The 26,254-nt window shown below is 42.5% G+C and overlaps 1 protein-coding gene across 3 annotated transcripts in view; it reads right to left on the reverse strand.

The window, feature by feature from the left end:
• Als2 (alsin Rho guanine nucleotide exchange factor) overlaps positions 1–26,254 on the reverse strand; it is a 74,476-nt gene that overhangs the window by 30,942 nt on the left and 17,280 nt on the right. For all 3 annotated transcript variants that reach the window (NM_028717.6, NM_001159948.2, NM_146109.3), the window contains exons 3-12: positions 24,230–24,384; positions 21,405–22,324; positions 17,434–17,791; positions 15,252–15,420; positions 14,063–14,159; positions 12,822–12,899; positions 9,218–9,400; positions 5,323–5,494; positions 2,494–2,674; positions 336–401 (exon numbers count right to left, since the gene is read on the reverse strand). In NM_028717.6, the coding sequence (NP_082993.4) occupies positions 336–401; positions 2,494–2,674; positions 5,323–5,494; positions 9,218–9,400; positions 12,822–12,899; positions 14,063–14,159; positions 15,252–15,420; positions 17,434–17,791; positions 21,405–22,324; positions 24,230–24,384 (2,379 nt within the window). The remainder of the gene's footprint in view (positions 1–335; positions 402–2,493; positions 2,675–5,322; positions 5,495–9,217; positions 9,401–12,821; positions 12,900–14,062; positions 14,160–15,251; positions 15,421–17,433; positions 17,792–21,404; positions 22,325–24,229; positions 24,385–26,254) is intronic.

Below are 26,254 nucleotides of genomic sequence, written 5' to 3' on the forward strand. Positions count from 1 at the left end.
TTAAATGCCTTTATCACACCCTTCCCCTCAAGGCACAGGGATCTATGCAGAAGAGGAGGCAGAAAGATTTTAAGGCCAAGGTGGTAACTTCAAGGAAACACCATCTTTCAGACATAACAGGGCTGATAAACAGATGAACTCACAGACAATGTGACAGTACACACACACAGTCAGGGAGAAGCTTGAAAAGGGCAAAGAATATGATAAAAAACGTTTTTAATGAAACTCTAAAGAATTAAACAAAAACAGAAAAAATAAAAGAAAAACCTAACAAGAACTCACTCACTATACTCTATGGCTGTGAGAAGGATAACTGAAAGGAGTAGAGTACTTACATGGCAGGCTTAGCAAGAAGCTGGAATCCTCCCATAACCAGGAAATTTGAAACTGATGTGCAGTACCTTGGGTGGAAAAAAAACAGACACATAGGCATTAGTGATGGAATGAAATTTCATGTGCATATGCAGTCACTTCTGAAATCTTCTTCATGACTGTGAGAACTTTGTGACCTCAATGTTAATGAAGAAGACAACAGGTAGATTCAACAGGGGAGTGATCAATGCAAGGTCAGTAGGGACAGTAACATAAAGAGATTTCTTCAAAAGCACTGTGCCATTCAGACCTGCCTGGCAGGTAGGACTTCCAAACTAAACAAGCTGGAGAAAACATGCTTGAAACTGTAGGATTTTAAATGGAAATTTAATCTTCATTTCAAGTTCTCCAATTAAATCGTCAGAAAATGAATGGTGAAGGCTGTGAAAACACTTAGGGGTGTAGGGGGCTGAGAGCAGAACACGCTGATTAATACAACCAATGCTCTAGAGCAAATGGAGGGAGGAGGCAAGCTCCTCTGAACAGGAAGGCTCTCTTCATACTCTTGGACTAGCACGCAACTGATACTGACGGGGACAGAGAGTCTTCCAAAACAGGAGCCACTGTGGTAAAGTCCTTTAAGATGTAAGTTAGTTTTATTTATCTTACCTATAGGAATAGTTATTCCACTTTAAACAGTAGCCAAGGTATCAAAAACTGCTTTTTAAAGCAAAAGGCCGTAAGTAATAGAAAGAAAAGGAAATGGAGGGATGGTGGTAAGTACAAGACAAAAACAGAAAACTGCACAATGAAGCTGAAACTTCACGCAGATAACAAAGTCTAATTGTAAAAATAAACTAGTGTCAAGTTCTATCTTTTTTTTTTTAAGTTTAATGAGTTAGAAGACTAAAGTAAAGATATTTCTTCCTAGACAACAGCTTCCAGTAAATTTAATTTGCCTGGGGCTGAAGTCACTTACACTAAGTTTGAAAGGAAAATCCTAAGGTAACTGCAGGAGGTTATTTCAATTGGTAGGGAGGAAAGGGCAACTTTAAATATCCTTTTGATTAGCACTGCCTGTAGCTTTCGATAATAAACACGCATTCATTAGTCCTTGGGATATTTATAGCCCAAGGAAACCACGGGCATGACAGGAACTCCCCACAACAGGTGTTTCTCACTGACCCCACGCTGTAACTCTGTGCAGTGCCTGGCACTTGCTGACACTGGGTCCGTTTCTGTCAGATGGATGGAGAATAAATGAACTACGTATAAAAACAACACATACTTCAAACTAACAGTGTCACCTGGTCTACATTAAAATAACACTTAAATTAATGCCTCCATCATACCAAAATAAAAATCAAGAAAAAACGAGAAATAGTTTACAAATATACTTGGTACATTTTTCTTACAAACATGCAAAGAACCTTGCGTAGTCAACCAGCCTTGGAGTCACACAGAAGGCACGGTTATGTTAAACGTAGCTGCAGTGTCCCATCACACAGCAGTTAAAAGCAGGCTCAGAACAGCTTCACACTCACAGCTGTAAATGAGTTTGTTCTTTATTTCCTCATATTTTGGTATAATTTCCTTAAGTAAACAAAACAAGCAGACTTATGACAGAATACTGTGTGTAAATAAAGTATGCTATCACCTGCTGCTGGACATAGAAAGTGTTGGTATCAGGACCTCCAAGACCTGTGATATCACATAGGTGGGACCTGAACACCTGTTGCCAAGGCAACAGCCACCATACTCCCAGAATCCACTTGGCTCATTTCCCACCTTCACCTGTGATTACATCATCACTCATATATAAAGAAAGGCTCCCCTGATCTCTCTCTCCCCTCTCCCTCCCTTCCCCCCCTTCTCTTTCTGCCGCCACCTTACTCCTCTCTCTCCCAATAAACCTCACGTGGAACTATCTGGCCTGGCGTGGTCCTTCTGAAGCCATGCGACATTCCAGATCATAACAGAAGGGAATACGAGAACTCGTTGTTACCCCTTTCCCCTTAAGGAAGAAGACTGAATTTGAGCACTGCAAAACTATGGCTGGCTAAGGTAGCACTGCTTCTCAGTTCTCCTGCCTGGCAGCACTGTCCCTGTCCACTCTCCTCTGACTGAGGAGAGACTCCCCTTGCAGATTGTGACTGCACATGACATGGGACAGATACTTGCTCTGTGTAGCTGTCCAGGAAAAGACTTGAGTGCTTCATGATGACCAGGCTGCTGGCTTCCTTCATGCCCTGTAGGTAGCTGCTTAGTGAGGCTCCATGCTGCCCAATGAGGTAACACAACTTGCTGAACCGGCTGGCAACTTCCTGCAACAGCTGGACAGTGGTCACTGTGCCCAAATTTTCTACAACAAAATGATAACATGAAAACCAAATGCTTTCTTACGAGTTTGCTCTTTCTGAGAATACTTACTCTGTTGAAACAAGTTCTAATCTATGGAACGCAAACCACTTCCAAAAACATTACAAAAATCAACTTCGGTAATCCCTGAGATGGCTCAGTAGTTAAAAGTGCAAATAGGAAGACCTGACCTACAACCTCAAGTGGAAATGGATGTTGGGAGGCAGGAGGATCCCAGAGCTTGCTACCACCAGTCTAGCTAAAAACTAGTGAGCTCCAGGTTCAGTATGAGACCCTGAACCAAAGGAGTAAGACAGAGAGTGACAGAAGAACCCAGTGTTCTCCTCTGGGCTCACATGTGCACATAAGCCATACTTATGACCTTATCTATAGGAACTGTCAGATGACTGATTTGGTATTAGCATCTCAGGATGGATGTTTCTTTTAAGTTTCCCAGGTGTTTTTTTTTTTTTTTTTTTGAAAAATAATAACAGCTAAATTGGGAATCCAATGAAACTAATACCTGTTAAAATTTGAAAATAGGTAATGTAAAACAAAAGGAGAGAAATGAATAATTTAATTTCACACAGTGGTAACAGGGTAGCAACCAAGAATTAAATTCACTCTTACAAATAGATATTTTTCTTTTTTAAGATGACTTTGAACTTTCATATCCTCTGATTCTCCCTCCTACAAGCTAGGTTACAAGAATATACTACCATGCCCTGACTTATGCAGGGCTGGGAACTGACTCAGGGCCTTGAGCATGCCAGCTCTAGCAACTAAGCTTGTTTGGGCTCTGCTCTTATTTAGCATCTTAAACTTTTTGCATTGGCTGCTGATGCACTTGACCCAGGGAGAAGCCCAATTCTTCAGCACACAGGTAACTTACACTTCAGGTGGCCTAGGTCACTCTAAATTTTAGGGCACAGCTAATTATCTGACTTTCCTAGGCTGCAGTTCCTCATTTCTAGCAATGAGGCTGAAGAAGAAAATAACAAAGACCAACAGAGAAATCAAGACCTGGTCAGTCAGTAGACTCCCCTTTCTTCAAAACAACCCAGGAAGTCCCTGTTGCTTCTTTCTCTTGCCCAAATCCCATAATTCCTGAGAGCCCACACAACAGGGGCTCTATAACCCTTACAAAGCAAAACAGATTACAGACAAAAAATAAAAATCCTCAAGTTACATAGGGACTGTATTCGCAAATACAGTTACATTAGTCAGAAGTGGTGGTCCAAGCCTATAGCTGCAGTATTCAGGAGGCATGAGGAATGCAAGTTCAATCATCCTTGGAGACTTGAAGGCTAATGAGGATACGTAAGACCCTAATTCAAAAACTAAAGAGCAAACAAAATCCAAATAAACAAAAGCAAATTGCTGAGTTAGCTGGTACAGTAGGTATTTTTCCACTAGAAACAATGAGCTCAGCACACAAGCCTGCATTTCCTTACAAGGGTGAAACTAACGTGCTGGACCATTAGCTTAAATCCTGAGCCCTAACACTGGCTATGGGGTAAGAGAAAGAGAGAAAGCCCCATCTCTGTTGTCCATGTACAGGGCCAAACCTAGAAAACCTGGCAGGACAGGGAAAGGTTGTTTTGCTTGCTGAGAGGGCTGTTTGTTTTTGAGATAAGGGCTGATCATTTAGCCCAGCTCCCAGCCCTCACTATGTATGCCTTACTAATGTCCTAGAGACCCCAAATACCCTGGACACAAGGATGGGGCAGCCCAGGAACTGTGGGAACTACTTCCTCTGCCATACTGCATCACTTCTAACTCCTCTCTGTGACCGAATAAACATCTAGTTAATTGACTCACATATATGAATGATAGGATTCTAGGAACTGTAAGAAAAAAATGAGGGGGAAAAAGTCTGTGGAAGCTATAAGGTGTGTAAGGACTAGCTAGGATGCAGAAGTATTGCTCAAGTCTAGTTTCTAGGCACAACTTTCCCTAAGAAGATACTTCTCTCTTCAGCCACATCTTCCTAAAGCTCTAGTCTCTATGGGTACAGGAAGAAGGAGCTCAGGGGAATATGAAGACAGAGTTGGGGCATCCAGGCAAACAGCTGTGAATTGCTTGGAGCATAGGGGTGTGGGGTAGAGGAATAAACCATTAACACAAACAGCTTTCTTAAAGCAAGCAAGGCACTGTGGTGCATCCTTATAGTCCCAGGTAGTAGTGAGACTGACTGTCTGAGGTCAGCCCGGGCCTTAAACAAACAAACAAACATAGAACCAACCATAAAAAAGGCAGGCATGGGCTGGTGAGATGGCTCACTGACTGCTCTTCTGAAGGTCCTGAGTTCAAATCCCAGCAACCACATGGTGGCTCACAACCATCTGTAATGAGATCTGATACCCTCTCAGCTACAGTGTATTTACATATAACAATAAATAAATCTTTTTAAAAAAAAAAAAAAAAGGCAGGCATGGCAGCTTCCACCTGCAGCCTCAGCAACTGGATGGTGGCGACAAAAGGAACAAGAGTTCAAGCTCTTCCTCAGCTGCATAGTGAGGCTACAGGACACCCTGTCTACAAAAGCAAATGAGCAGACAAACAAACATGCCTCTTGACAATACAGAAAGAACAGCTAAAACAAGAGCCCGGATGATCTGGGGGTGCAGGCAGCGGGAGGTATCAACTTACCTAAACTGAGAAGAGGCCTAAGTATCTGTGATTTGATTTCGCTCAGTTTTGAGTAAAACCGTCTTTCTGTAGAAGCCAACTCATGGAGACTGGCGATGTATCCCATGATGTTCTTATCCACCAAGGCTAGATAGCTATCTTTTCCTGCTGTTACTCTGCTTATGTATCCAAGCTAAAACAGGTAGAAAATAAAAAGATTAAGGATAAAATATCATTTATAAACAGCAATCTGGCATGTTGTATGGGCTCACAGCAGCAGACAGGAGCCAAAGGTTCAGATACCAGGTGCTGGTAAGCAGTCATTAAACTGCCAATAGCTTAAAAATGAAGATTTACAAACAGTGCATATCAGAGCTCTTCTCATTTGCTTTGGAGTTGGTGTACTCACATACCACTGCTAAATGTGAATAACTATATATACCTAATTCTATTCATCTCCAAGATACCTTAGACATACAAAGACACCAATGATAAAAGAGTTACACAGCTCAGAGCCCTTTAATCTCAGGACTCTGGAGGCAAAGGCAGGCAGATCTCTATGAGTTTGAGGCCAGGTTGGTCTATAGAGTGAGTTCCTGGAGGTCCAGTCAAGAGTTACACAGAGAAAACACTGTTTCAAAAAAGCAAAAATAACAATAAAAAAAGAAGAAAGAAGAAAGAAAGAAAGAAAGAAAGAAAGAAAGAAAGAAAGAAAGAAAGAAAGAAAGAAAGAGAGAGAAAGAGAGAGAGAGAGAGAGAGAGAGAGAGAGAGAGAAAGGAAGGAAGGAAGGAAGGAAGGAAGGAAGGAAGGAAGAAAGAAAGAAAGAAAGAAAAGAAAAGAAAAGAAAAGAAAAGAGTTACACACCTCAAGACTCACTTACATGAGACAAGGAGGAGTCCTGCGCCATACATAGCAAGGCCTCTGTATGATCCTGTCTCTTTCAAGTGCCAACACAGCCAGATAGGATGGCTCATGCCTATAATCAATCCCAGCACTCAGAGGAAGCTGGAGGAATGCTGGCAGTTCAAGGCCACCCTGGCCACATACTGGGTTCTAGGTTAGTCTGGCCCACAGTGTGAGACCATGCATCAAGGGAAAAAAAAAAAAAAAAGAACGGGTATGGTGGCACACACCTGCAATCCCAGACAGAGGATCAATTTGAGGCTAGCCTTGAATAGAAGACTCTACTTCACAAATCAAAATCAAGAAACAAATTAAGGAAAACGCAGAAGTGCTTCTAGATATTGGCCTGGACAAAGGTTTTTCTGGATATGACCCTAAAACACAAGCAGCCAAAGAAAAGCTGAAAAATGAGACTGTATTACACTGAAACCTTTTTTTGGGAGTGGGGGGATGGGGGGGGGGGGAAGAGCAATAAAGTGAAGGGACAATCTACAGAAGAGGAGAAAATATCTTTGGACTATTCATCCAACAAAGGGGTAATATCCAGAGTGAAAAAGGAACTGAATAATCTCAGTAACAAAAAATCCCAGATAATGCAATTGAAAAGTGGGAAACTGACCTACGTGGAATTTTCCAGAGGATCCTCAAATGGCCAATAGAAGCACTTAGGATGGCCATCACCAAAAAGACAGAATTAATTTAATTTCATTAAAAAGAAAATGGGGGGCTGGAAAGATGGCTCAGAGGTTAAGAGCACTGACTGCTCTTCCAAATGTCCTGAGTTCAAATCCCAGCAACCCCATGGTGGCTCACAACCACCTGTAATGAGATCTGATGCCCTCTTCTGGTGTGTCTGAAGACAGCTACAGTGTACTTAGATATAATAAATAAATAAATCTTTAAAAAAAAAAAGAAAAGAAAAAGAAAATGGAAAATGAGGGGCTCCTACACCTCATTGATAGGAACTTAAATTAGTATGGCCAGCAAAGAAAAGTATGGTGGCCCCTGAAACAAACAAACAAACAAACCTATAAAAAGAACTATTACAAGATCCAACAACCCCACTACTCAGTACTTCCAAAGGAGCTCAGACCAGTATGTCAAGATGACATCTGTAGTCACATGCTGCTCACAAGGGCCAAGGTACAGAAGAATCACACAGGTATCCCTTGGCAGAAACACGCATAAAGAAAGTAAGTAATGTGTAGATAATGGAGCACTACTCAGCCCCCAAAGTGAACTTTCACTTTTTGTGATAACAGGGGTAGGACTGAAGGGCAAAGAGTGAGACCTGTGGGCGCAGACACATAGAGCATGGCCTCAGCAACTGACTAGAAAGCAGTGGTTACCAAAGGGCGTGAGGTCAGAAGCTGGCGAGGGCAAACGGAACTGCAAGGAAAAAGGAAATGTCTGATGCTACACTTGGGAAGCAGAGGAGGAGGATCTACAGAGTGAGTTCTGAGACAGCCAGGGCTGTGCAGAGAGACCCTGGCTCACAAAACAAAAGAATCCACTGAATATCTCAGAATAGCCAGTAGGAAAGGATTCTGAATGCTCCTGTCACAAAAAGGATGTCTAAGGTGATGGGCATGCCACTTACCCTGATATGGTCAGCACCCACTGTATATATGTGATAAATGTCACAGCTGTCTATAGTTAGCATGTGCTAAGGTTCTTCTCTGAAAGGAACCTTTTTTAACCTTCCTAGTATGAACAAAATTAATCAATGTCTTTATTTACATTTCCTCATTTAACCAGGCAGGCAGGCTGTACACTGTGGCTATTAACCTTCCAAGGAAACTGGTGACACACACCAGAGCCTCATCCTTTCATCCTTTATCTAGACTGAATCTTCCACAGGGTATATGGTGACAGGCCAGCTATTGCCCAGGGCCAGTCAGCATGCCACAAACAGACTACATGTAGGTCAAGAGCCAAACCTTGGCCAATGCTGCCTTTGGCAATTAAGGTCTTGTCTCAATACAGTCAGAGCTTATTAACAAGAAAGCCAACGACAAACTACAGTCCATAAACACATTCTTCAATGAGAATAGAAAATCTGGAATGAACCAGCATGGAGGGTTATACCCTCTGTTGACATGTCTCTGTGGGGATGTGAGTTACTTTAATAAGGGGAAAGCAGAAACTAGCTAATATATAAGTATGTAAGTAAACAAGGCAGAATTAGAAAAGCAGACATTAATGTGGATCTTCAAGAGAAAGAAGCAGCTAAACTAGCAGAAATGAAGGCCAAGGGAACAGGGGCCCAACGTTAAGTCCCACCAGTGACTTGTCAGGACTGCCTGTCTCTGTGAGCTTGGCTCAGGAGCCTCAAGTTAGCACTGTCCACCAACAGAAAGAACTTCTGATAGAATTCACCTGAGGGCTCTGGGAGACTTCGCTGCATGAGTAGGTTCCAGTACTAGCATAGCAAAAGAGAAATGAAAGAAAAAGGCTCAGAAGGTATGGTGGGGGGACCCGGGGTTAGTTACAGAGGTGAGTTCTTGTCCAGTGCAAACAAAGCCCTGAGTTCCAACCCCAGCATCACAACCAAAAGCAAGCAAACAGAAAGCACAGCCATGGTATTGCTCCCAGGAGTGCCGCCTCAGCAGCTGTGTATCACTGTGTACGCACGGTGCTGGAGCATGACGGCCGGCCAGCACACACCAGGGTTCCCAGCTCCTCAGGAGAAGGGGGCAGAAGGTCTGCACAGCACGTTCCAGGCCAGCCTGGGCTGCATGCTTATCAAGACCTTGCCTCGAGGACAACGAAACAGCGTAGGCAGACACAGCAATGAACAGAGAGTCACAAAGTCCCATATCCCTCACAGTACAGGAGGGCAGACAGCATTTCACATGGTGACAGGTGCTGTGGGGAGAGTACAGCAGGAATGGAGGAGTGGAGGGAAGGGAAGGGTGAGAAGGGCTTTGCAGGGACACTACAGTCAGCAATGTTCAAAGACTCCTCGGTGCTAGAGTGTGGGCCTTAGGATTCAATTCTACTGCAGTTCACCTTACTACAGGAGAGAAGTACTGGAGTCTTTGTACCACTGGGATTCTCTGGCAGGGTATCACCTTCTGCACGGTCCTGTCGGCCACTGTAATACAACCCAGGCTGGAAGTCTTCCGTGTCCACTAAAAACAAGGAATAATCTTGGCCTGCAGCTACACTCCAGACTCCATTTTCACTGCTAACCTGAAACGACAGAAAGATAACGTCTGTCCAAGGCAGCCAAGGAGAACTCAAGTTGCATGGAAGAGAACAGATTACTTAAGCTGGCATAAGGAAGTTAGCCATGCCGGTGAGAGTGGACCTCTTCCAGCAATGTACCCACCTACAGCAGAAGAGAGCAAAAGGCTAGGGCTCAGCTTTTAAACTTGAATCAGAAGCTTATAAAAATCTGAAAACATAGACTATGGGAAGGAAAAGGCATAGCTCCTAGTTTTAATGTTATTCTGTAGGTGTTTATAAACAGTCTACAGTAAGGAGACTCTAGAACCCTGCTCTAACACTAGAACGTACCTTTGCCCATCGATACTCAGCCATGTGACAAAAATCTACCTAAAAAGAAAAAAAAAAATCTAGATAATGAAAAGGCTAGATTTCATTATTGCCAGCTGCATCCTTGGTGCTGAGATTCAGTTCCCACTTGTAACTCACTATCTCTCTGGCACCAGCTCCCAGAATGCTGAAACAGGCAGGACCCCTGAGAAACCACCTACAGGCACCTAGACCAGTGGTTCTCAAAGAGTGGTCTTTACAGCAGCAGCAGCAGCAGCAGCAGCAGCAGGAGCATCACCTGGAAACATGTTAGAAATGCAAGCTCTCAGCCACAGATCACCCAGGAGGGTTCCAGCTTTCAGGTGACCCTGACAAATGCAAACAAATGCTTGAGAACCAAGCTCTAGAAACTGCTGGCTTTCAAACACTAGGACTCCACATAGTACCCCAGGAGCTTCCATCAAAAGGCGGTAGCCAGACTTCTAGGTACCCTGCAACCTACTACTTACTATTATTACCACTGTCCTGTCTGCTGCACGGCCTTCCTCCTAAGACTTCATTAAGAAAGTGTACTAGAGCAAAGCACTGCTCCCAGCCTCCAGCTTCCTTCAGCCTCTATCAGGTAAACCCTGTGCATCCAGCCAGGCTCTACACAACAATTATTGTGAGTGTGCACGCACTGCCACTACTTACATCTCAGCTACCTTCTCTGTTCTTAAAATTAAACCATCCAAATAATGGACTACCGGTTCACTGTGAGAAGAATGAATCACCCAGTCGGTATGTGTGAGATAGGGTTCCCTAGGCTGAATGCCCCCACTACCTGAGTACCAGGATTTCAGGGGTATACAACCAACTCTAACCAAGTTCAGCAAGCCAACAAGTTCTGACTGCATAATCTCCAATCAAAACCAATTCAGGAGGCTACAGAGATGGCTCAGCTCTCAGTACACTTGCAGAAGATCTGGAACCAGAACGATGGCTGACAACCATCCGTAACTCCAGATCCAGAAAACCTGAGACACACATGCAATGCACTTATATATGTGCCAGCAAAACATTCATACACATAAAGTAATTTTTAAAGAGACTTACATAAGAGGTCCTGTGCAATGGCACAGAGGACATAAGGTGCTTGCCTCTAAAACCTGGGACCTGAATTCAATGCCAGGAAACCAAATTTAAAAAACAAATACAAAAACAACCAAACAAACAACCAAACAAAAAACCAATTTCAGAACTGGGCATGGTAGCACATGGCCATTAGTAATCCCAGGAGCCTGGAGGCTGAAATAGGGGAACCGAGAATTTAAGGCCAGCCTGGGCTTTATGATTCAAATCAAAACAAAAACTCTAACTCAAATCTCACTAGACAATTTTTAGCTTTCATAGACTAATTAAGATGATTTCAAACCATCAGTCCTGTGGTGTGTGGCTGTAGTGTGTGGCTGTAGCTCAAGTGTGGCAGGTCTTGCCTACCACATGCAAGGACTTTCTTCTCATCTCCAGACCACAACAAACAAACAAATATACACCCATTTCCAAATAAAACAAACCTTCATGCTGTACTTTGTATACAACGTTGTGAGACTAACCTTGTAACAAATTCCGTAGGGCTAAGGCTAAATACAAACCAGACTTTCAGGTCCTCTGACCCCCACACTACAGCATTGTCTTTGGTAAGATTTCTGTTTTGTTTGCTGGGGATGGAACTTGCAGCCTCATGATTGCTGAGTGTCTATTCCAACAGTGAGCTAGAGCCCCAACCCTTTCTGGACTATTTCTGAAACAGGGTCTTTCTGCATTGTCCAGGTTGGCCTTGAGCTTGCTCTGTAGCTCAGGCAGAACTTGAATTTCAATTCTTCTGCCTCAGCCTTCCCAGAAGCTGGGAAGAAGGTGGCTTGTGCCACCAGGGCTAGCCCCAAAATCTTTCCCTCGTGAGTAGGGGTGCTTCTACTTTGTTTTAAAATGACGGGGCAATGAATCTTTGTGTTTAAGTAACAGTAGTTGGGCTGCATATTGAGAAAATGTTATATGCTAAATGCAGGGCTGGAGGGATGGCTCAGCAGTTAAGAGGACATATTGAGCGTGTATAGATGACCCATGATCCCAGCACCCATGCCAGAGCTCACACTCCAGGACATCAGATGCCCCTACTGGCTTTTGTGGCTATCCATACATACTCATAATTAAGAACTTTCTAATTTAAAAGGAAAATATCTACTACTGAAACTAGATGCAGTAATTTAACATTCCCCAATGCTTTTTCCAGTCTTCTTGTTTGAATAGAATTGAGCTCACTGAAGGGAGAGCCACCACTGTGGGCCTTAAGCAGAGATGCATGCATTTTGCCTATAGTTTAAATTTGGACCACGTTCTCAGAATTGAGGCAGCTATCCCTCACAATCTCTATTACTCTCAGCAGGGAGTCTGTCTTGGACGGGAAAGGCAGCCCTAGTACCATATCCCATTCTGATGTGCTTCTGGCTCACACCATCCTGACTCTAAACACCGTAGCAGGAACAAGCACTACTGGCTGTACATGGGCATTTCTTCAAGGTGTTAGAGCAGGGGAAAGGTTGGGAAGTCCTGACCTAGAATGAAACAGAAGGGACTAGAATCTACTACTCAATACTAATACTTACATAAATGAAAACCAATCTATACAACAGAGTCATCTAAACCTTGAGCTTTGCTACAGAAAAGGGTTACTAATAGGTTTACCTTGGTATAAGCTATAAAATAAACACATACACACCAGAAAATTATGACTTGTCAAATTCAAGTTTAGAGAAAAGCCATTATTTGATGGAATAAAGAAAAGAATACACCAAAGAAGTAAAAGTTTGCTTAAAAGAAGACTTTTTTTTTTTGCTAAAAAAAGGACAGGAGTATTATAAATATTCATTGAACAGTTAAAGCTATGAAGAAAAACATTTTTAAGAATTACATTTAAGTGGAAAAGGAATGGCTTTGTGTCATAAAGCCTTTTTTAAAAAAAGAATCAAAAAATTTTAGGAAAATATTTATAAACTAAATTTGGCTATAAAAACAATTTCTCTAAATATACAACACAGAATCCCAGAATATGTTGCTATTAGGTTTACAAAAGTACCTTTGAGAGTCGAGGAACCGTTGTTGGAAACTCAGAATGCCCAAGCTGACCAAAGGTATTACTGCCCCATGAGTAAACCTATCAGAAACAACAGGGGAGCAGATAGACAGATAAGTTTAATCTTGCATGCTTGTTCTGAACCTTCTCAAACACCTATAATCGCAGAAATTATTCACATTAATTTTCTACTTGTTAAAATAATAGGTATTAGCTGGACACAGTGGCTCAGCCCTGAAAGCCCACCACTCAGGAAGGTGGGAGAAGTTTTTAGTCTGAGCTAATTTTTCAGTACCAGCAGCTTGGATTAAAAAGTGAGAGCTTGTCTCATCCCATTTCAAAAAAAGAAACTAGAAATGAAACCTGGCCTGCTGGCACAAGCTTATGATCATCATGGCAGTCAGGAAGCTGAGGGAGAATGTCAACTTTGAGGCTAGTCCACCTGCACAAGACTCATGGCATAGGAAGTCATGGGTCCCACTCACTGACACCTTTTCTTCAGTGGCACAGCCACTGGTAAGGTGCATGTGTCCCGGTAAATAACCCTACTGAAACCCACTGGGATATGTGTGTGTGTACCCTTTGTTGTAATTTGATGTCAAATCTTTTTTTCTACTTCTTAGGTTTCTGGGGGGAAAATCACATAATATTTGTTCTTAAGCACATATGATTCTATTTGTTTGCTTATCTGAAGTCTCTTCTCCATTTAGAAATAGAATATACCAAGTTCTAATCTTTGCCCTACAAAAAAGAAGCCAGTGACTCTGGCAGAATCTACTGCATACTTGGTCTTGTTTCTTAAGTAGTTCTAACATGCCTGCCCTGAAGACAGTCAAGACATGGGTCTGTTTCTAGTATCGGGTTATTTCTGTTCAACTAAAATCTTAACATCTTAAAACTACTTCTTTTCTTAGGGTTTTTGTATAAATTGGATTTCAAAACAAAAATGGCTTTTTTTCTTAGTGTCACACTAAGAATCTTCTTCATAAGGGAACTGAGGCTCTACTACCTGGAAACTCGGGCTAGAGTTAAATGGAAGCTTTACCAGCCAGAACAATGCCTTTTAGAAGAGCTGGATAGCTTCTCTTGCTCTCCTCCCCTTATCTATAAACTGGAAATACTGTCCAGTGCAACCTAACTGCTCAAAGGAGAGACAGCTCTGCCTACAGTACAGTCGCTCAGAGAGAGTTGCAACAGAACAGCCTCCCATCCAACCGAGAGCAGCACTCCAGTGAGCCTCTTACCTGAGATTTCGCAGTGAGTGCGAGGGAGTGGGAGCCGCCCGCCTCCAGGTGGATTACCTCTTTACCATCCAGACACTTGACACACAACGGCTGAAGCCTTAAAGGAAAGAGATACACACACACACAAGGAAAAGTGTTTTCAGCATGAATCATGGCCTTTCTCAAATTATATAGCTAGTGCTGTTAAATAAAAATAAAATGTCAAAAATAATGTGCATATGCTCACACTACTTCTAAATATTACACCTAATTCTCGGTAGTTTTTAACTGCAGCATTGTGTCATCAGTAGTTAAATCCTATTATCCAGGATCCATTAAGAACTAGGTAATCCAAAAGTTTAATCTGAACTAGAAGTGGTACACAGGCCTAAATCCCAGCACTTGCAGACAGGAGGATCACTGCAAATTCAAGCCCAGGCTAGACCTCCCAGTACAACCCTAATAGAAATGTGGAAGCTGCAGAACCATAAGAGAGAGCAGCACAGGGAGAAGAAAGGCAGCTTCCGGTTCAGCTCCCTGCGCTCTGCTGAGGTTAGCACGTTAGCCCACTGCTTCAGACAGTCTATCCCACATCTTCACGTATATCAAGCATGTTAATTCTGGGAATGCCTATTAAGCAAAATGACAGTGTTCCCTGATGTACACATATTTTAATGCTTTAGTAATAGCTATTTTAAGAAGCATAGCTACATCTTTTGGGATCAGAAACTTGTCAGCTCCTCTTTGTAAGTTAAACTGTAACTACTCAAATGTCTCAATGACATACCACCTTATTCCTAACACCATGTTCTGCATTCCAAGATAAACAAACACCAAACCAGACATGGACAAGTGTGCATGGACACTCCAGTCCTTTACTGTTTTTTTGTTTGTTTGTTTGTTTTGAGACAGGGTCTCTCTGTGTAGCCCTAGCTGGCCTGGAACTTGTTATATAGACCAGGCTGGCCTAACTCACAGAAACTCACTTACCCACCCTCATCTCTCTCTTCTGCTAAGATCAAAAGCGTGTGTCACCATGCCCAGCCTCCAGTCCTGTACTGTTAGGCACTGAGGACTAAGGTGACAGCTTTTTATCAGCACTAATGGTGCACAGTAGTGTGTCCTGTTGGAGGAAATAGGTGTATGGAGACCCCGAGAAAAAGGTCATTGCCTAAGCTGATCCCCATCAGTAAATGCTGGTGGCACTCACCTGGGCAGGACGTCGCCGTGCCCTAGCTGCCCTTCCTTGCCTTTCCCCCAGGTCCACACCTCTGTCCTCAGGGAAGGCAGAAGGGCATCTGCTTCTCCACTGTATGTGGGAGTCAGAACCACTGTCCGAGTTTTCACCCTCGCAGCCTTCCTTAAGAGCCTGGGGGAAACTGAAGACAAACAAGAGCTGGGTAAAGGGGTGGGGAAGCAGAAGACACAATGCTTTCACCGGAACATCCTAAAGCAATCACCAACATGGCGTTTATAAAAATACCTTTAGCTTCTTTGCAACAGAGTGTGGCTTTACTGGTCAAAAGAGCTTGAGAAATGCTCATGAGACCTGCAATTAAAAGCCTGTTTAAAAGTTTAATCTGTCACACTGCCAAACATCTGGCTGTAGAACCCTTCTCCGTGTAACATTTATCAACATCCCAGAGAACTTATATTCCGAAGAGTAAGCTAAATAAATGGGTGTAGTAGCTCATGCTTGTATTGCCTGCTGAGGCAAGAAGACTGCTGAGAGTCTGAGGCCATCTTGAACTATAGAGAGTTCCAGGACTGCCTGGGCTAAGACCCTGTCTCAAGAAAACAAACAAACAAACAAACAATAAACAAAAACAGAATATGCTATTAAAAAATACAAGGTTCACAAATACCTTATCTATTTCAAAACATAATTAGAAGCTAATGTTTTTCAAGCCAACTTTTAATTTCAAATATATAACAAATAAATGTAATAAGGGATTAGTTTTAAAACATAAAAATTTAAACTTCTACGATGGGAAGAAAGCTAGTGAGGTGCTAGAGAGATAGCTCAGCAGTTAAGAAAACTGGCTGCTCTTTCAGAGAACCTGGGTTTGATTCCACATAGAACTCTAGTTCCAAGCAATCTGATGCCCTCCTCCTGCTTCTATGGGTACCAGACGTGTTCATGGTGCACAGACATCGATGCAGGCCAAACACCCATAGACAAAAATTAAAAACAAAAACAAAAAAAAAGTCTTTATATATCTGGATGACTACCTAGTTAGTGGGGGTTTTTTTTCTTGGCTTTGTTGTTGTTGTTGTTTGTTGTTATTTGTTGTGAGGCAGGGTCTCACTATGTGGCCCTGTCTGTTCGGGAAATCACTGTGTAGACCAAGCTACCCTGCAACTCTGAGTTCTGACTGCCTCTGCTTCCAGAGTGCTAGGACTGAGGTGTGGCTCACTATATCTTGCTAGGTTAATTTTTTAAAGAATGTTTTATGGTATTGAAAACAATGTATAACTAATGAAGTAAATCTTATAAATCAATGTCGTAGCAGGACAAACTTTAAATAGTTCTTAAAAAACTGAAGATACAGCCGGGCGTGGTGGCGTACGCCTTTAATCCCAGCACTCAGGAGGCAGAGGCAGGCGGATTTCTGAGTTCAAGGCCAGCCTGGTCTACAAAGTGTGTTCCAGGACAGCCAGGGCTATACAGAGAACCCCTGTCTCAAACAAAAAACAAAAAAAACAAAAACAAACAAACAAAAAAAAACCCTGAAGATTCATCCTGTAACTATTTCTGAAGCAGAGAAACTGATAGCTTTCTCTTAAAGCCACTGTTTTTTGGTTTTTTTTTTATTATTTTTTTTATTATGTTATTTTCCTCAATGACATTTCCAATGCTATCCCAAAAGCCTCCTACACACCCCCCCCCCACTCCCCTACCCACCCATTCCCATTTTTTGGCCCTGGCGTTCCCCTGTACTGGGGCATATAAAGTTTGCCTGTCCAGTGGGCCTCTCTTTCCAGTGATGGCCGACTAGGCCATCTTTTGATACATGTGCAGCTAGAGTCAAGAGCTCTGGGGTACTGGTTAGTTCATGATGTTGCACCTACAGGGTTGCAGATCTCTTTAGCTCCTTGGATACTTTCTCTAGCTCCTCCATTGGGGGCCCTGTGATCCATCAAATAGTTGACTGTGAGCATCCACTTCTGTGTTTGTTAGGCCCCGGACTAGTCTCACAAGAGACGGCTATATCAGGGTCCTTGCAACAAAGGCTTTCTAGTGTATGCAATGGTGTCACTGTTTTAATAAACCACGGTTATAGAAACTTCAGAGTCAGCCCTGATCATTAGGAAGACTAAGTTGTTATATCACAGCATGCAATGCTGGCAGCACCCAGGACTCTCCAGAAGTCAATGCACTGAGGCATTACCTTGCGACAACAACCCTGGGAGGGAGAGTCTTCGACTCCCTCCCTCCAACTCCTCCTCTCTGATGTCCATGAGACTTGAGCTTTTCTTCCCTTGCAGTGACTCCTGTTTCACCTGCTCTTCTCGGAGATCTTTCAGACTTTCTGGGCCTGTGGAGGCACTGCCCGACTGAGCTGCCGTCTCGCAGGGGGCAGTGCTGTAAAAGTTCATAACTTTCTTGAGAGACAAGGCCCCAGCTTCATAGGTGGCAGCCACTCTGACACCAACAGCAGATGCACAGGAGACCACCAAGCTGTTGAGGGCTGAGGTGCTTGTGGTTGGTGGACTGTGAAGATCAGGAACTGCTTCTTCTACAAGAGGCTAACACACATACACAGTAGATAAAAACATAAGCAGTCAGTAGTTTAATGCTTATAGCTATCTGCATAAAAAAATCTAAAACAGATCCAAAGGCGATCTGTCTGTCTGTAACCTTAGCATTAAGGAGGCTTAGGGGGAAGAATGAAGCCAGCCTGGGCTACTCAGCAAATCCCAGGCCAATGACAACAGAACTGTCTATCTTCCGTCTCACCCCTCCTGATAGCAGAGTTAACATACTATATGGAAATGGTGCTTGAAACCTAGTTCTTCATCTACGAGCTTCCTCTGGTCTCGGTGCCATGGTTTTAGTGGCATGTTAACATGCTCTCTAGCCACTTTATAAAACCAAGCACGGGAAAAGGAGGGTGAGGTTCAAAGGGCCCTGGCTGCAGCCCTGGAGAGGCTGAGACAAGAGGTGCTCAAGGTCAAAGCTAGCAAGCCTGTCCTATCATAGTAAGACCTTGTCCCAAAAAGTAAATAGACATAAAAAAAAGAAAATAACTGGATTTAATGCAAGGTACCCTGGGTAGAAGGTTGGAAAAACTCAAATTGTTATTACTTAAATACTTTTAGGAAAATTTAAACTGATTACTTGCTAACTAAGAAACAGAAGAAATAAGATATTAAGAAAAGAAGGCTTTTTCTAAAACACTTTATAATGAAGATTTAGATGTAAATTGTATAGGAGGAAATTTTATGCCCTAACCTACTACCCCTCAACTACACTCTCGAGCTGATCCATCAGTGACTATCTCCTGTGACACAGTAGCCGGGCATGCTACAACCTTTGCTCTGGTTACCACAGAGGATAAAAGGAATAGGTTAATAATTAAATACATGGAGCTAGTGTTCTTAGCATGCTTTGTGGGAATATTAGAAAGTTCAATAAAAAATTCCCAGTACCAGTGAAAACTAGGTTGAAATATCAAATACTGTTTACTAAAAAGAAAAAAATTAGATATTCTCAATAAACACCAAAAAGCTTTTGACATATAACCACAGTTACACTGAAAAACTACTGCTTCTCATAGGGTTGATGGCTGGAAAGATAGCTCAGCGGTTTAGAGCACTTGTTGTTCTTTCAGAGGACTCAAGTTCAGCTACCAGGGACTATGCCAGGCGGTTCACAACCACCTGTACCTCTAGTTCCTGGGGATCCAACAACTCTGACCTCCTCGGGCACATGCACATACTCACATGCAGAAACCCACTCCTACACATAGTTAAACATCTACACACAATTAAAAATATAATTTTTTGAAAAAACTGCTTTTTATATCCAAAGATATGCACATTGTTCCTTAATTTATTCTGATTTCAGAACCAAACCTAGCAAAGTATGTTTGTACAGGTCAGGCCAGCCTGGGCTACACAGTGAAATGCTATCTCAAAAACAACAACAAACCAAATAGAAGTAACAATGGCTTCTAATTTTCTTCTAATTTTTAAGTAATTCCCAGTGCCTATCACAGTATCTGGCATACAGCAGGCACTCAGTATAGTTTATCAAATTACATATTTACACATTAGAAACTTAGAAGTTACTTCTATGCAAATAAGTAATCTAATTAAAACAGTCAGCAGAGGCTTGAAAACTACAATTAAAGGCAAGTACTCTGATGGCTTAGGTCTCATGACAAGGGTTCAGTGCTACTGTGACTCCACCCTTTGTCCTGTTGTATCTGTGATGCTCCTAACAGGTGCCCTGAGGGCATCTGAAGGAAGCGCTGACCAGAAAGGAGGGGAGGGGAGGGGAGGGGAGGGGAGGGGAGGGGAGGGGAGGGGAGGGGAGGGGAGGGGAGGGGAGGGGAGGGGAGGGGAGGGGAGGGGAGGGGAGGCAAGGCAAGGCAGAAATCACTGCCCATAGACTTAAGCTACTGTTAATGATGTAATATATATGTATATATGTGTATATATGTGTGTGTGTGCATACATGTATACTTTTATATCTTTACTTATTTGAGGTGATGAAAGCCTCAAGCATGCTTGGCAAGTGCTCTGCCATTGAGCTACATTCTAGCTATTCAATTGTATTTAAACAAATAAAGTAGGGAAAAATTAATTACTAGCCATTTTGATTGAAGACATAATTTTAGAATTTAGAGTCAACCAATAACAAAGCATATAAATTTTTCTGCTCAGTGTAAGGCTAAAATGTTACCTACAAAGATTAAGTTAAATTTAATAGGAACACACACTGCCAAAACCAATATACATAATAAAAACTTAATTTATCAAAATAAGTTCAAAGGAAAGTGAAATATCTTATGGTTTTTTTTTTTTTTTTGGAATACAGAATTTTAATAGTGGTAATTTGATACCCAAATGAGCTGAATACAATAAGCTTTCAGCCTTAAATTTAATAGAGGAATGACTTCTAAAAGGGCAAACTCGTTTCTGTGTTTGTTTTTGATGCAAAAACCTCTGTAGCCTGATCTGGCCTCAAACTTAAGATCAGGAAAATCAAATTTTTTTATAAACACATACAGTTTAAGAATTTTCTATAAACATTCTTGGTAAATTAATGTTGCTTTCTTTAGATTTTTTTCTTATAAACAGTTTACTCTTAATTGAAAAAAAAAAAGTCAGGTACCAACAAGTTCAAAGAGTTTGTGTGACCCAAGACTGTTTCTAAAAACACCCCACCTTCGTACTCTGACAGTAGCTTTGGGAATAAAGAACTGAGAGCTCTCATGGCTGTAAAGCCCCTGAGTGAAAAAGAGCAGAAACAGTTCATTCCTGATTAGATGGCTTGCTTCCTTCCCACTACCACCTTTGGCACAAAGCAAATCGTAAATCCCCAGTAATCCCAAGAGCAAACCAGAAACTGTCTTTTTGGAACACTGTTTCCAGCAGTGGTGTCACCCACTCTGAAGTCTTCAGTGAGAATTCAATGAGAATAAGACAATAGAAAATATTTCCCCACCTCAAATAAAGCCCAGTAAGGACCAGTAATAACTGAAAACAAAACTAAAAATACAACAAACCTGAAACATAATGGAAAACCTCTAAGTTTCGTTTCTTTTCTCTCTTTTTGTTTTTGTTTTCGGTTTTTGTTTATGAGTGTTAATTGCAGCCCTTGCTGGCTTGATACTACGTAGTGTAGGCTAGCCCCAAACTCATAGCAATCCTCCTGCTTTGGCCTCCTAAATTATGTACATGCAGAACCAAGTCTAGAAACTGTTAAGTTGTCATAGGCTTGCCTACAACTAAATGCTCTGCAGCCTAGTAACCTCGCTAGAGGGGAGAGCTTTAGGAACTCTGAAGAGACACCGCAGTCCAGTCCAGAAGCAGCTCTGTGAGCCATCGTTATACTGATTATACTCTTCTGGGGACTACCAAAATGTGGTGCAAAATGCCAGGATGGCAAAATACAAGCCATTTCTAACTAAAGCAAGCCCAGCATGTCATCTTTCTGAATTAGCACAGGCTCCCGCCTCTCTAGGCTTGCTTAGAGCCTAGAGACAGAATTATAGCAGCCTGACTGAGGGAGAAAAAAAAAAACTTGCTGAACTTGACTTCAGCTCTTAAAGGAGCACAAAAACAAAGACTTTAACTCCAAATAACCTTGATAACTCCAAATAACATTTATGCTATGAAATGTAGCAGCTACCTGGACCTGGGGTGGCTTTTCTCCAGGCTCATGGTTCTCCCTCATCGAATGCTCTGACAGCTTCTGCAGGTATGCAGTTACCGCATGGGTGTCTGGGTATGACGGAGCTGTTCTGGCAGAAGACACTTCAGCTGTTCCCACGACGTTCTGCTGGGTGGAAATGGCACTGCCACTTGTGGTCTGACTGCTTCCCATGTTCAGTTCAGCTTCTACCACCGTGTTCTCAAACACCTCTCCCTGCTCATCCAGTGCCTCTGGGTGAGGGCTGGGAGCAGGGCTGGCATGCTTTTCTGCTTGAGACTCGGACAATGTCACACCTAAAGGGCAGCAATGGCTGTCCGATATTATCACATGGTCCTCTTTGTCTGTCATGGTGATGAGCAGCTGGCTGCACTGATTGCATCTCTCTGGGACTGGCTTCAGATCCTGAGGAGGGAGGCACTGCACAAGTGCAAGGCTGTGGAATGCACCGCAGGCCACCTGGAGCACCACGCGTCCAGCAAGGTGTTCCACCTTCTGTGGCTTTGTCACTGGGAAAGTGGTGGTGATGAGGCCCAGCTGACAGCCGGTGCCCCATGCCCAGATCTCTCTGCTGAGTGACAATGCCAGTGTGTGTTCCTCGCCACATGCCAATTGCAGAATCCTAACTGCTAATGACGGGCTGGTCTCCGAGTCAGAAATGCTGACAGGACTCGGCTCCGGCACATACTGCTGGTTAGCTACCGCACACTGCCCGGCAGCATTCTCTCCCCACATGTACACCACCCCGCTCTCTGTCACTGCTCCACTGTGGAAGCTCCCTGTTGCCACAGTAATAACATGATGCCCAACCAGGGCACTTTCTAGAAGGGGGCTGCTTGGACAAATTTCTGCTGATTCACTTTTCCAGGGAAGAGTCCCAAAGCTGTAGACCTCACCATCTACGGTTCAAAAGAGAAAGGAGAGGGATTAGTGAGCTAGCTAAGCATTTCATCAGCGAAGACCTTCAGACCTTCAAAGACTCAACTCAGAAGCTGAGGGCATTTCGCTCCACTCATCTTTCCGCATTCTGGATTGAAATGAGAATTTACAAAGGAACTGTAAGGAGCACGGGCCCACTCATAGCCAGCATCACAGGCCACTACAAAGGCAGCCAGCAGTCCTGAGACAAAAGTCCTGCTATGCCAACCTCCCTCCTGGAAAACAGCACCATACGCCATGATATGAGATGAAAATTTTCTTTTTTTTTTTTTTTCCTTTTTTCTTTTTTTAACTACAGACTGAACCCAGGGCTTCCGGGCTAAGCATGTACTACACCACTGAGCTCCACCCATCCCCAGCTGAGACGAGTCTGCATTCTTTTTGTAATTTGGACACTTAGAAGCATGATATTGCTTAAACATGAAAACAATGAGAAGTTTTCCCTCAACTGTCCCAGCTTCTGTGAGACAGGGTCTCCCACTGAAACCTAGGCTGGCTTGGAACTAACCATGCTGCCCAGGCTAGCCTCAAACTTGTGGCAACCCTCCTGTTTCAGCCTCCTACACCAGCAACCACACCCTGACTACAATTCTACAGGATTTTTTACTAAAAACATGATTATTAATGTGTATGTGAGGTGTGGGGGAGGCTCACTCCTCAGCACGTGTGCAGGTCAGAGGACAACTCCAAGGGGCGGGTTCTCTCCTTCAGCCCTCATGCGGATGCAAAGCAGACTCGGCTGTCAGCCTCGTGTGACAAGTGCCTTTACCCCTGAACCAGCTCACTGGCCTAACTCTAGATGTCAATGGTATGACGTTAATAAAAGGCCTCCAAATATCGTACTTAATAAAGGTTTCAGGCACTGTAATTAACATATTCCAAACAGCTTATTTACAACAAGGGCTGGTTCTATAGCTCAGTACCAGAGTTTCCGTAGGATTATGTGAGGCCCCAGGTTCAATCCTCAGAACTGCCAAAAAAGAGAAAGACCACCGGAGTTCTTCCAAGAACTCTTGAGAATTATATATTTTCAAATCCATAGTATAGATAGTATATACTGAACTTATAGTTCACATTTTTCAAGTATTTCCTAAAATCTTAATAAAATATGTATATTTTATTAAATTAAATATCAATTTAAAATGTGTCATAGAAAGAACTCTCATATACTCATGTTTATTTTGTAATACCTCTAAACCCAGATTTAAGCTGTTTCCTAGAGTTTTTCTTCTTAGTTCCTACAATATAAATATAAATTTAAAATTAGAAGCCAATGAGAATCTTGACTTAAGTCAAATTTTCTATGATAAACTGGCAACAAGATTAAAAGTGAGTCTCTATGTGTCTCTACTTTAGATGGACAGATCCACCATGACACACTGTACTGAGACACTGTGGCCTGTGGCTACAGGGGCAGTAGGAAGACAGCTCCAACAAATGGCACTCAGTTTAGATTCTGCACTCACTTCTTGCTTATCTGTAAACAATGGCAGCTGAGGGAACAAGGCGCCATGGTGAACTCTCTGGTCAGTCCTGGCCCTCAACCGTGTTCAAGGTCCCAGCTCCCATTAGCATCGCTGTCCTGGTACACAACAGTCTCTAGGAAACTCTCCATGAGGGCAGTTACGTGGTGACTACCATAAAAACTGTAAACTACAGCTCCCCCTTCCAGGCCAGTTCATACAAAGTGTTAAATGTACAGATGAATGTAATTTCTGTAAAGGGAGTTGAGATATACCTTGAGAACAAAGGGGTACAAGCTGCCGCAAAGCTCACAAAGAGCCTGCAGTAGTCAGTAACCGTTGCCCGACTTGACACTCGGGCATGAGCAGGGCTGTGGGCCTGGGTCAGCCGCCTTTTCATACCTTCAGTCAGAAGAACTCCATGCCTCACACCAAGGGCTGCCTGAAGAACTGTCTTTCCACCCCAGCCTGGCAACCTCTCTGGTGTTAGAGAAAAGGATCCTGCCTGCCAGACATGGACTAGGCCTCTTTCTTTGGATCCTTCTGCCTCTGTTGAGCTACAAACATTTAAAAACAAAACAAAACAAAACAAAACAATTACTCCCAGAACTCAAAGCTGTTATCTTTGCCCTCAATTATTCTTGAGACTGTACTTTCTTCTTCTGTATGTCCGGGTACATGGTGGGAGGGTTAGGGAAGTGGTCAACTTGCTATGCACCTTCTACTAGCACAGATTAGGAATAGCTGGGTCAGGTAGTTTAATTAACATTTGCTTTATTTACACTTTGGTTATGTGTGACACCAGAGCCCAGATAATACTATTTATATAAAAGGCTAGAGGACAATCAAAACCCATAAATTACTTGCCTCTAAGCAATAAATAAGGCCTGAGATATTTTTATGTTTTATAATTTGGCAGCACAAGTGTTCTAACTTGATGGACACAACATGAGGAATTGAAATCTTCCACTTTCTGTTGACTTTAAAGCTAACTGACTTACATTTGTTTGTGGGGCTAGGGATTGAACCCAGGCAAGCACTGTACAACTGTCCTCAGCCTACTACTTCTTAACCTTTTTAAATAGTATTATTTGTATCTGGCATGTACTTGAACATATATAGAGAGTACAACAATATGTTAATTCTACATATGCATGTATATGTTGTGGTCAGTGTAATTACCATATTCTTTACATCAAACATAGACTATTTCTTTGCATTTGGGACATTCAAAATCTTTTCTACTAGCTATCTGGAAATACACAAAACTGGGAATGGTGACACTCAACTGCAATTCCAACAGTAGGAAGACTAGGGGTCAATCAAGCATTCTCAGTTGGAGCTACAGAGTAAGACTCTGCCTCCATGATTGAGGGGAGGGAAGGAGAAGGAGGGAGGCAAGGAGAGAGAGAGATCATTACCATCTAAATCATTCACCCTACAGTCTGACAGAACATTCTAGGCTTCCTTTACAAAGACACTGGATACATTAACCACATCCATTCTTACCCTGTTCTGGAAAGCATTATTTTACCCTCTAATTTCAAGAGACCATCTTTTTACCTTCCACATGTAAGTAAGAGGATGTAGTCGGTGGTGTCAGGCTTTTTATACCTGTCTTACTTCACTCAACAAAACGCCCATGCATGTTGCTGCAAATAACAAGACTGCATGCTTTTTTATGGCTGAATATAGGCCACTGACTGTATACACAACTTTTTTTAACCCATCAATGAATACTTAAGTTGACCTCATATTTTGTCCAATATCAGAGGAGTGCATATTTCTTTTCAACATATGGATTTCCTTTTCCTTCCCTTTGGATATATACCCCACAGTGAGACTGTCTTATGATTATACAGCAATACTATCTTTGTGGGGGGGGGGCGGTTATAAATATTTGTTTTTTGAGATGGGCTTGCTTCAAACTCATATTTCCCAGGTCTTCTCATGTGCTGGGATAACAAGTGTATACCGCCATTATCTGCCTATTTCAAGTTTTTTGAGGACCCTCTATTATTTTCCATTATTTAGAGTTTTCAAAGAATCAAATTCCTAACTGACAACAGTCTTCTATGCTTTTCTCTCCACACTTCCCACTGAGACAGGATCTCAACGTGTAGCTCTGGCTGGCCTGGAACTCTCTATGTAGACCAGGCTGGCCCAAACTCAAAGATCTGACTGCCTCTGTTTAACAAGTGCTATGATCAATGATGTGTGCTATACATGATGTTTTTGTTTGCTTGCTTCTAGCAAACACATATTCTTCTATTTTAGTAGAAGCAGAAACGTTTTTTTAAATATCTCTACTTTTGCTAAACAGTATTTCCTTAAATTATAATAGGGCTAGCTGCACAGTGGTAGCGTATGCCTTTAATCTCAGGACTAAGGAGGCTGAAGCAAGCGGATCTCTGAATTGAAGCCCAG

Source organism: Mus musculus, chromosome 1, assembly GCF_000001635.26.
Source record: "Mus musculus strain C57BL/6J chromosome 1, GRCm38.p6 C57BL/6J".
NCBI classification, from domain to species: Eukaryota; Metazoa; Chordata; class Mammalia; order Rodentia; family Muridae; genus Mus; species Mus musculus.